Source organism: Onychomys torridus, chromosome 16 (assembly GCF_903995425.1).
Source record: "Onychomys torridus chromosome 16, mOncTor1.1, whole genome shotgun sequence".
Taxonomy (NCBI): Eukaryota; Metazoa; Chordata; class Mammalia; order Rodentia; family Cricetidae; genus Onychomys; species Onychomys torridus.
In genome coordinates this window covers 31,111,327-31,122,774 of record NC_050458.1, presented here as the reverse complement: position 1 = coordinate 31,122,774, position 11,448 = coordinate 31,111,327, and the positions used below count along the sequence as shown (strand labels likewise).

Below are 11,448 nucleotides of genomic sequence, written 5' to 3'. Positions count from 1 at the left end.
TCAAGCCTGCGCCTTTCCCAGCTGAAACAGCTTTCTATGTGTTGACAAAACCTCCAGAACCTGACAAATACTTCATGAACAGCTAGAGCGCACCTGGTATGCTAATAAAACTTCAGACACAACCAGAAATCAAACTGTTCAGACTTCAGAGAACTTAGAGCTGGGAAATACATTTTCTCCACAGCATGGAGTCATATCCTTGATCGAGGCTTGGTGCCATGGCTCTGGAGCAGAACCAGTCAATGGAATATTACTATGAGGAAAACATAATGAATGGTACTTATGACTACAGCCAGTATGAATCGGTCTGCATCAAAGAAGAGGTCAGGCAGTTTGCAAAAGTCTTCCTTCCTGCCTTCTTCACAATAGCCTTTATTATTGGACTGGCAGGGAACTCCATCATTGTGGCAATTTATGCCTATTACAAGAAACAGAGGACTAAGACAGATGTGTACATCCTGAATCTGGCTGTGGCAGACTTACTGCTTCTGGTCACATTGCCTTTCTGGGCAGTTAATGCAGTTCATGGGTGGATTATAGGGAAAATGATGTGCAAAGTAACTTTGGCCCTATACACGGTAAACTTTGTCTCTGGGATGCAGTTCCTGGCCTGTATCAGCATTGACAGATACTGGGCAATCACTAAGGCCCCCAGCCAATCAGGAGTGGGGAGACCCTGCTGGGTCATCTGTTGCTGTGTGTGGATGGCTGCTATCTTGCTGAGCATACCCCAGCTGGTTTTCTATACTGTGAATTAGAATGCCAAGTGCACTCCCATTTTTCCCCACCATCTAGGAACATCCCTGAAAGCATCCATTCAGATGCTGGAAATCTGCATTGGCTTCGTGGTTCCCTTCCTTATTATGGGGGTGTGCTATGCCATCACTGCCAGGGCACTCATCAAGATGCCCAACATTAAAAAGTCTCGGCCCCTCAAGGTTCTGCTCACAGTGGTAGTGGTTTTCATTGTCACCCAGATGCCTTACAACATCGTCAAGTTCTGCCAAGCCATAGATGCCATCTACTTGCTGATCACTGACTGTGACATGAGCAAGCACATGGATGTTTTCATCCAGGTCACAGAGAGCCTCGCACTCTTCCACAGCTGCCTTAACCCTGTCCTGTATGTCTTCATGGGGGCCTCTTTCAAAAACTATATCACAAAAGTGGCCAAGAAATATGGATCGTGGAGAAGACAGAGACAGAACATGGAGGAATTTCCTTTTGACTCTGAGGGTCCTACAGAGCCAACCAGTTTCTTTACCATTTAAATATAAAATTGCTCTCTGCTTTTTGCTTGGACACACACACACACACACACACACACATGAGATGCTTCTTCCTCAGATAAACTATTTGTGTTACACTGAGACTCAAATGTCAAACACTAGACTGTTGTGGTGATGTATAACAAAGAGGGAGCAAGGGGTGCTGGTATGAAGAACACAGATGCCAGAGAGTAAACAACAAATGGCCAAATGCAGAAATTCAAGTTAATGACAGGAAAAGAGCATGGCAGAAAAGCATTGTGCTATACACAGGAAGCCTTTGTGGTGGTGGGCTGTTTCGCATCTTGACTGTAGTGGTGGCTACTCAAGTCTAGATGTGCCACATGTGACTTTCAACTCCCTGATTTTGATAGCAACTGTAATTATGTAATATAAAACATTGGCTAATGAGCACCCGAGAATTCTATGTGATAAATCACTGCGTAAGGAGCACCCAGGACTATCCTGTACTATCTTTGTAACTTTCTGTGAGTAGACAGCAACTTCAAAATAAAAAGTTAAAAAAACCTGTCATGCTGTGAGTCAAGCGATCTAGAAACAATTAATAAACTTATGCTAAGAAAAAAAAAAGGAAAGAAAAGAAAAATCTACCCCGCCCCCACATAATCTATATTCTCTCCATATACCATTGGCTTCTTTGGGATCTGGTTTGCTAAGTCATCCATTAAGATCAAATTATGATTTAAATAACAGAATTAGTTCCAGCACTGTGTCAGGTCTGAAGGAGGAAACAATCTACCACACTGATGTTCATAGTATTCATAGTTGGGGGTCAAGAGTTATAAAATCTTGCCCTTCAAATGTAGAATGTTGACTCATTCTGCTCCATTACTGGTATGCCTGGAGCCATGCTTCTTTATGAATGCTTCAAATAATGCAATGGGGTTGGCAGTTCAATTTGCAGACATCACACAAACACGTACAAGACAAGACTAGTCAATGAAATATAAAATCCAATCTACTCAACTGGTTTAACTTAAATCTCTCTACACTTAGTTGACTGTAGTCCCCAAAGATTCTGAATCTTGAAGATTAACTTAGGCACAGTCCCTGTGTCCACACAAAGGGTAGATATTTAGCATTTGGGAAAAGTTTCTTTCATATTAATTAATTTATAATTTATAAAGTCATGGATTACCATTGTTTAGAAGATGGATATTGCTAGATTTCCCCACTACTCTTATAATACTAGTCTATCCAATTCAATACTAATTTTTAACCATTTTAGTATTTACTTAAATGCCTCTAAAATATGAAAAAAAACAGTAATAACAGAAAAAATATAAGAAGTCACTCTATACTATTCTTCTCTTTGGGAGAGTTAAAGATCTCTTCTAGCTATTTTGACATCACTCCACAGTACATTCTGCATGTGCTTCTTTCTCCCTTTCTGTACTAACAGGTACGTAGCTGGTGCTTTTACAGGAAACAGCTATGTACTTTGCTTTCGTACCTTTTTCTTTTCCTGGTCCCTGGGGCTTCGCTGTTTTGCTCCCTTTACTTCTATTGGTCATCTATTGCTCCCCATGGAAGGCAGTCCTGTTTTTCACACAATTCCCACTTTTCGTATCCAGATTTGCTCTCCAGAAATTCTTTTTTAGTATTTTTGAGATTGTAGTTTAATTGCATTTAATTTTCCCCTTCTCTTCCCTTTCCTTCCTCCAAACCTTCCCGTGTGCTCTTCCTCATTAGTTTCCAATATTTCTAGTTATTTTTTTAACCTCTGCTATTGGATTTTTATATTTCCTGTTCCTTCCATTCTCTGATGGTTTTGTTGTCCAGCTTCCTGTTCTTATTTTAAGTCAGCAATGGTGTATTTTAGCTTGTTGGGGTTATTAATTCTAGTTGTGGTTCATCATTTATAGGTCCTCAATTCCACTGTTTGATGTGAAACTCTGAGTCATTATATAGCAAGGGTGGCCTTTCCTCATTTCTAATGGTGTGCTCTTCACTTACTCCTCAGCCTCAGCAGTCATATATTGCTCTCCACATATTAACCACCATCCCGTTCTTAACATGGACACTCTGTGCTCTCTTATGTTCCCTTTTAGCACTCTACAGAGTTCCATGTGCCTTCATATTTCTATCAATCATGTCTTTGGGACAAGCTAAGCTTTTCCTGTGGTGTGGGCCAAAATGCTTCTGCCCTCAGCTATTAGGCCGTTCCAAACCTATACCCCCCATTTAAATTCTTTATTACAGTGGCACCTGATTCTCTGAGTCAAAAGCACTGCAACTACTTCCGTCTGACATGGGTTCTGGGTTTCCTTCTGTACAAACTTGGTAGGTTTCTGCAGAAACATCATGTTATTGACTGTGTCTGAGGAGAATCAATAGCGGAAACCATGTGTCCATCACTCTGTGCAGGATCAAAGTTTCCTGAAATCTTGTTTCAAACTTGGTCTCTGCCTCAGCATTTATTCTTCATTGTTTCTCGGGGCCTCAATCTTCTCCTGTCCCGTTTCTCTAAGAAACTGTGCTGGCAATGCTGGTGGGGAGGGCATCTCTGTTTTCTAACTGGTTCTGCACATACCTACTTTCAACAATTCCTTTGATCAACATCTCATCTCCACCTATGGTGGAGTGCCATGTCTCCAGAGTTAATTCTGGGGACATTTCTGGAAATGAAGTAGAGCATCCTTACTTAGGACTCCTTGATGTTCCCGACTGTAATTGTCTCTGCTCGACTCTGGCAGTCACTGCTTCTTCAGGTTCTATTTTCTCCAAGTATTCACATTTCTTATTCTCAACTGTTTCCCCACCTACTCTCTCTTCTTTTAATTTGTGGTTTTATATTTGTTAGTTTTGTGTGTGGCTGTGTGTGTCATGATGCATATGAGGAGGTCAGAGGATAACATGCAGAGTCAGTTCTTTCCTTCCAACACGTGGCTTCCAGGTGTTGAACTCAGGTCATCAGGCTGATGACAAGCACTCTTTCCTACTAAGAAATCTCTGTGACCCTTCTTTACCTTTTTGTGTTTCCATGTCTTTTTAAATTAATTTATTGATTAATATTTTATCTCAGTCGAGTCACAGTTTTCCCTATCTTCTCTCCTCCCCATCCCTCTCCCCTCCATCCACTCCTCCTTTTTCTTCAGAAAAGGGCAGGCCTCCCAAGTATATCAGCCAGCCATGTCATAACAAGTTACTGCAGTAAGAGTAGGCACCTCAGGGTTGGGGATTTAGCTCAGTGGTAGAGCGCTTGCCTAGCAAGCACAAGGCCCTGGGTTTGGTCCTCAGCTCTGAAAAAAAAAAGACAAAGAGTAGGCACCTCTTCTCCTATTAAGGCTAAACAAGGCAACCCAGTAGGGGAAAAGGTCCCAAAACCAGGGAACAGAGTCAGAGACAGTCTCTGTTCCCATTGTTAGGAGCCCTACAAGAAGACCAAGCTGCACAACTATAACATATGTGCGGAGGACCTAGGTCAGTGCCAGGCAAGCTCTCTTGGTTGTTGACTCAGTCTGTGTGAGCTCCTATGATCCAGAGTGAGTTGATTCTGTGGTCTTTCTTGTGGTGTCCTTGGGAACCCCTCTGCTTCCATAAGCCTTCCTTCTCCTCTTTCACAGGTTTCCCTGAGGTCTGCCTAATGTTTCGCTGTGGGTCTCTACATCTGTTTCCATCTGTTTGGGGGTGAAGCTTCTCTGATGACAAATGGGCTAGGTAACGATGTATGAGTATAACAGAATACCATTAGGAATTATTTAATTGAACCTTTTTTTCCAGTCATATTTAGTTTTACTTTAGGTCTCTGGGTTGACCTGCCTCTGGATTCTGACCCTCTAGGCTGTGTCAGTGGTGGGCTGCCTCTCACGGTATTGGTCTCAAGTTGGAACAATCGTTGATTGGTCACTCTCATAATTTCTATGCCACCTTTACCCCAGCATATCTTGTTGGTAGGGCAAATTGTAGGTCAAAGGTTATGTGGCTGGGTTGGCTTCCCAGTCCCTTTACTGGAAGATGCCCTGATTGAATTAACCCCAGACTTAGAAAAACAAATAAACTATGTACTCACTTATAGGTAGATATTAGCTTTAACGTAAAGGATAACCACGTTACAATCCACAGACCCAAAGAAGCTAAGTAACAAGGAAGGCTCAAGGGGAAGGGGCACATGGATTTCACTGTGAAGGGGAAATAGAACAGACATCACAGGTGGATGGGCAAGGGGCTGGGTAGGGATGGGCATGGGAACAGGAAAGACCAGGTGAGGGGAGGGGGGGAAGAGAGAGTACTGGGAAAGACAACTGGAATCAGGGGCCTCTCTGGAAGGAGCTAGAAACTGAGTGCACCAGAAACTCCCAGGAATCTATGAGGATGACCCCTAAGACTCCTAGCAGTGGGAGATACAGATCCTGAACTGGCCATCTCCTATGTCCATGTCTTATAAACACTCCTTAGGATTAATGAGATGCCTCAGTGGGTAGTTCTGGCCACTGAGCCTGATGACCTGTATTCTATTCCCAGGATCCACATATCCACATAGCAGAAAGAGAAAAACAATTCCTGAAAGCTGTATACACACACACACACACACACACACACACACACACACACACACTCACACACATCAGCAACAGCACAGAGATTTAGAGAAAAATCTACAATTGATAATAAGCTGACAAATAAAGTGATATACTTACTGTGACAATTCCTGTTGTGTGCCTTATTAACCTCCCCACAGATGACTATAAATCTACAGAGATTAAATTACACTAGACTATGCATCTAGGATTCAGTGTTGAAATGAAGGATTATTATCTTCACTTTCTATTATACCCATCTTTATGTCACCACTGAGAAAACAAAATAAATATCTAGCAAGTTGGAGAATGAATGCAAATAAGTGCATACATGCACATGTGCACACACACACACACATGCATGCACACTTACATTGATTCTGGTTATCTGTTGGGGGCAAATGTTGTGAGGTGTGAGAGAGATTTACTACAGACACACATGTGAAGAAGAAATGGGGGATCTGGAGAAAGCAAAGGAGCTGCCAAACTACACTCTAGGTCAGTCACCTCTAAGTCAGAGGGAGCATCCACACAGCAAAGCCAGGGAGCCCTTAAACCACAGTCACCCCATGCAAGAGTCTTTCTGTTGTGCTTAGTCATTGGTTGACTAAGTACAGACACTGATGCATATATACTAATTAATTAATATAGGAAGAGTGGAATATCACGGGTGATAAAACACCCATTCCTCCATGAGCAAGGGAGGCAAGGAGCACCTAATTCTCATCATTGCTCAATAGGACAACTTTTCCAAAGAGATACTACAAGTGTCAGGTAGAAAATTAGATAATCATGAACCGATTGGGAATGCCTTGTCTTTCTTCTGCTTATTGGAGAGTCTGTTATTATTTCTCACTTTACACAAAGGTAAGGTTTCTCTCTAAATTACTTAACGCATGAGAGCTCTATTAGCTTCTGACTAAATTATGGGTAATATAAATTATTTGGTTTCCTTCACCAACTCCCTGATGCTTATCTTATCTAATTCAGTATTATCTCTTTTCCATTAGTGATGTCCTGTACAGGGATTATCTTACTTTTAGGCTAAAAATTCTTTGAGTTGCTTGCAATTTCTCTTATGGCCTTGATCATGAGGGTGATAAACAGAATATAGAACTTTTACTATGTTACTGAAATGGAGGCCATTCTGACAGGGTCCGTGGTCTACAGGGCTGCCTAGGTTCGGAGGGCCCTTGGCTGAACTAGGTATGTTCATTTGTGTCAGGTAAAGACCAAAGCCAGCAAAACAAAAATGGCTTTAGCTTGATGTTGTTACTTTCTTTCAGTTGTCCAATCACAGTTAATCATTTCCCAAAATGCTCCAAAGAAATGTGAAAGGATTTGTCTCAGAACTTAAGAAATTACAAAACCACCATCCTCCATCATGCCCACACACAGAAATGCCGCAGAGTATAAAACGTGAGACATTTTGTAGAATTTCTGACAAAGTATGGCCTCTCTCTTGTTTCAGGATGTGTATTTATTACAAGTATTCTGGTTAAATATAGAAAAGGTATATGTTCTAGTTAAGCATTTTTGTCTTTGTAATTTATGAAAGTTATTCCAGAAAATAAATGGTTCATTTTGCAAAAAAACTGTTGGAAATATATACACACACATATATGTGTGTATGTGTATGTATATGTATGTATGTTTGTTTCTCTTTATGTATTTTTGTGTGTGTTTATTTCTATATGTTTGTATTCATATGTATGTGTATGTGTACATGTATGTGTATAGATGTATACATATGTGTGTGTATGTATATATGTGAATGGTGTATAAATGTGTGCATATTTGTATATGTGTGTATATATGTATGTGTGTGTGTATGTTAGTGTGAGACTTCTGTAGATTTGGCTTGCTGTTCTTCTTGCTGCATTTTTATCTTTCAGAAGTGAGGGTGGTGGAAGAATGCTTTTGCTAAAAAGAAAAGAAAAATCCTCTGTTGTTCAAATTGGAAGAAATAGAGGGGAAGACATTCTACCTATAGAGGTTTTCTCCTAACAAACCTCTAAAGCGTTCTGTGTCTTCTTATCCTTACTAATAAGAAGAAAGAATGGGCCTGTGTGCATTTTCTCAGATTCTTTGCAGGTGTGAAGAAAGACTGGGCCTGTATGCATTTTCTCAGATTCTTTGCAGGTGACATGGTCTGAGTGGGCAGGTAAGATGTTGTGGCTCTGGTGTAGGCTGCTTTTCTCACTGATTGCTCCATTCTCTGCCTTTACCATTCCTTGCAATGCAATACCAGTGAAGAGGAACATCTGGTAAAAGTGGCATGTAATTTTAGCCATGGATGAGGTGCAGATGTTAAGTGATGTTTTCTTTCTTTCTTTCCTACAGTTCCTTACCTTGCACAACAACACACAGGGATTTGCTATGTTTCTCATAAATCTTGTTCACTTCTTCCAGTGAGATATCCTTTGTAACTCCTGTCTGGAATTTTCTCTTGGTGGACAATCTGTATAACACTATTAGCAGGAAGACCTTAAGAAAAATATAGAGATTGTCAGGAAAATTAACATCATTTAAAAGTGTGTTTTCATCATGCAGTCTATGTTCTCTGACATTATACCATGTCAGAGTTCAGATAAATCAATCTACACCCCCTTTTTGATGTATGTGGTAGTTTGCATGCAATTGGCCCCCATAATCTCATACGGGGTAGCATTATTATGAGATATGGCTTTGTTGGGAGTGGGTATGGCCTTGTTGGAGGAAATGTGTCACTGTGCGGGTGACCTTTGAGATTTCCTATGCTCAGGATACTACCCAGTGTCTCCATTGACTTCCTGTTGCCTACAAGATGTAGGATTCTCAGCCACAACTCCAGCACCATGTCTGCATGCATGCTGCCATGCTCCCTAAGGATAATAATGGACTGAACCTCTGAAACTGTAAGAGAAACACACCAATTAAATATTTTCATTTATAAGAGTTGATTTGGTCTTGGTGTCTCCTCACAGCAATAAAAACCCCAACTAAGACAGTGTGGATCTTTACATTACAGTTATCCATTTACTTGTCCATCACCCTAACTAGACTGTGCCTTGAAGTCAAAAATCTGTGTCACTATTCATGTTGCCTACACACTGAGCACAGCACCTATCAGGTAACATGCCCTTGGTTGCTTGCTGAGCAATGAGTGAATAGATGGGTAAGTAAGTTCAGCCAATGAATATTTAAATTGTTTGTCCTTTCATACCTCCACGAAGATTCTCATGATTCCAACCAGCATTTTCCCCACACTTAGGAGTTGTTTTTTCATAGGAACTCTCTTGCTTTTAAAAACCATTTAACAGCATCACATGGACTTGATCACCTGGTCTGTTCCAGACACTGTTCAAGGTGCTAAGGATTATTTCAGGGAATTTACACGACTGGGCTTTTCCATCTAAAACTCAGCTTTTAGCAGGGAGCCAGAAACATGGGAAAATGTCAGTTGTAATGGATTCTGTTGAGAGCAAAGTATATGTTGCATTAGATGCTAGTGATGTTTACCAAGTCCTTCTACTTGTCCTTATGTATGGATGATAGGATGCCTTGGGGTGCTCTAGCATGATAGGATTCATGGCTCATTTTGATCAACTGAGGATATGAAGTAATGGCAAGGAACACCTTTGCATGGAAGCTAAGCATCAGCACCACCAAGCCTGATGACAAGAGTCTGATTGATCACTGTCACCAGCTCCCACAAGGTGGCAGGAGAGAACTGACTCTTGGGACCTGTGTCTTGACCTCTGTAGACATGTTGTGAACACACATACATCCACACCCACCCAGCCTACAAAGCAAAAAATAAACTTAAAAATAAGACTGTTTTAAATTTTGAGTTTGTACTGAATGCACATAGATGTTTTTCTTGTCATTATTTCTTAAATAATACAGTATGGCAATTATTTATATACTATCTACATGTACTAGGCATTATCAATAATGTAGAAATGGCTTGAAATATATGTGGAACTCTGCACAGATCATATGTAAATACCATGTAATTTTATATGAAGGAATTGACATCTTCAGATTTTGTTATTGTTGGGGGATACTGGAAAGCAACTTCTTTATAAATGAGGAATAAATATTTATGCATTGCTCCATGTATGTGGTTCCTAAACCTTTATCAAGAAAGTGCAAACTATCATTTCAGCATTTTGATCCTTGTAGAAGTGTATGAACAAATTGGTTATTTTATATGTTAACATTCTATCACTGACCAAATGCCTGAAATGATGAACTTATAAGAAGGAAAGGTTTGCTTGGGCTCGAAGTTTTAGAAAATGTAGCCAATGTTACTTGGTCTTCTGTTTTGCTTCTGCCACAGCATAGTATACGACAGTGGGAACAAGCAACACTGGAGGCCTTTTCACCTTATGGTAGCTGAGAAGTAGAGAGAAAGGAAAGGCTCACATCCCAGTATCCTCTTCAAGGGCATCTTTCAATGGTGTCCTCCATGGCAGGTCCCACCCCCTAAAGGTTCCACTGCTTCAAACTGTCAACACAGATCTTGGGAAAACATCCCATGTATGAATCCTAGTTATCAAACCCTGTAAGCACATTTTACTTTTTAACCTGCCTTTTAGGTTTACTATAGCCAGGAACAAATGCACAGCATGAACTGGCTATGTTGTTAGTTAAACAAAGTAAAGCAATCCAAGAAAGAGTAACATTAAGTGATAAGGAAGGACGGAATGCAAGCAAGGACAGGAGTCATGAAAGAAGACACAAAAGTAGCTGTCTTTCAAGTTTCAATTCTGTCAGTGTTTACTTTTGTTGGTAAATAAGAATGCACTCAAAAAATGTAATTGATAGTAAAGGTGTAAAATCCTAAGTAAAATTCCACAGCTTCAGAATGGACAATGTTACAACTGAGGAGTTCACCCAGATGCAAAGTTTGGGACTAAACAAGTATATGAGTGGTTGTGTTATCCTATCTTGGTGATGTTTTATTTGTGATTTCATACAATAAAGTAATTTTTATTTTTAAAAGGAAATGGACAGAAGGGAGTCAGTACACACTCAGACTACAGTTCCCTCATCATCAATGGTCTAATAATGTGTGTTTTCTTGGAATATAGTATCAATAAAGTGGCAGTAACAGTTAGTGAAAAAAATAGCTTGACAAAGTATAATGGGCATATGTTGCTTTTCATTGGAAAGGCAGGGGTGGGAGGTTGGGTGCAGTTATAGTTGTGTTCAACGGCCCTAAGGACAGGCACACAACTTACTCAAACATTAGTTTATTAATTTTCAGAACTCGATGAGTAAGATAACAGTGCTTAGTTTTACACATGGATGAACTGGCAGAGAACTTAAAATGACCTTGATGGTGAAGGTGATGGTGGATGGATCCTCAATATAATTGAAATTAAATGTTTTTAATATAAATCAAAATATATATTCTAGAGAAATTTGGAAATATACAGATTATAAAAGCAGCCAGCAGTAATCTGAGTATACTCTATGAAACACAGTCCTCTATGCAAGTTCTTGGTCTTGTAGATAAAGTACTCAGCAGAAGGAAACTCAAGGATAATTTTATTGGAGTTTGAGGAAGAAAAAAGGAGGGAGTCCACTGGAGATCTGGCAGCTACTTGGGTATAGCAACTTCAGTTCTTACAAGCTCTTTAAATTTCAAA

The 11,448-nt window shown here is 40.2% G+C and overlaps 1 protein-coding gene across 1 annotated transcript; it reads left to right on the top strand.

The window, feature by feature from the left end:
- The first annotated feature begins 218 nt into the window (after window positions 1–218).
- LOC118596783 (atypical chemokine receptor 4-like) lies at window positions 219–1,271 on the top strand. The gene is given in 1 exon segment (XM_036207667.1): window positions 219–1,271. A coding segment is annotated over 1 exon segment (1,053 nt).
- The last annotated feature ends 10,177 nt before the right edge of the window (window positions 1,272–11,448 follow it).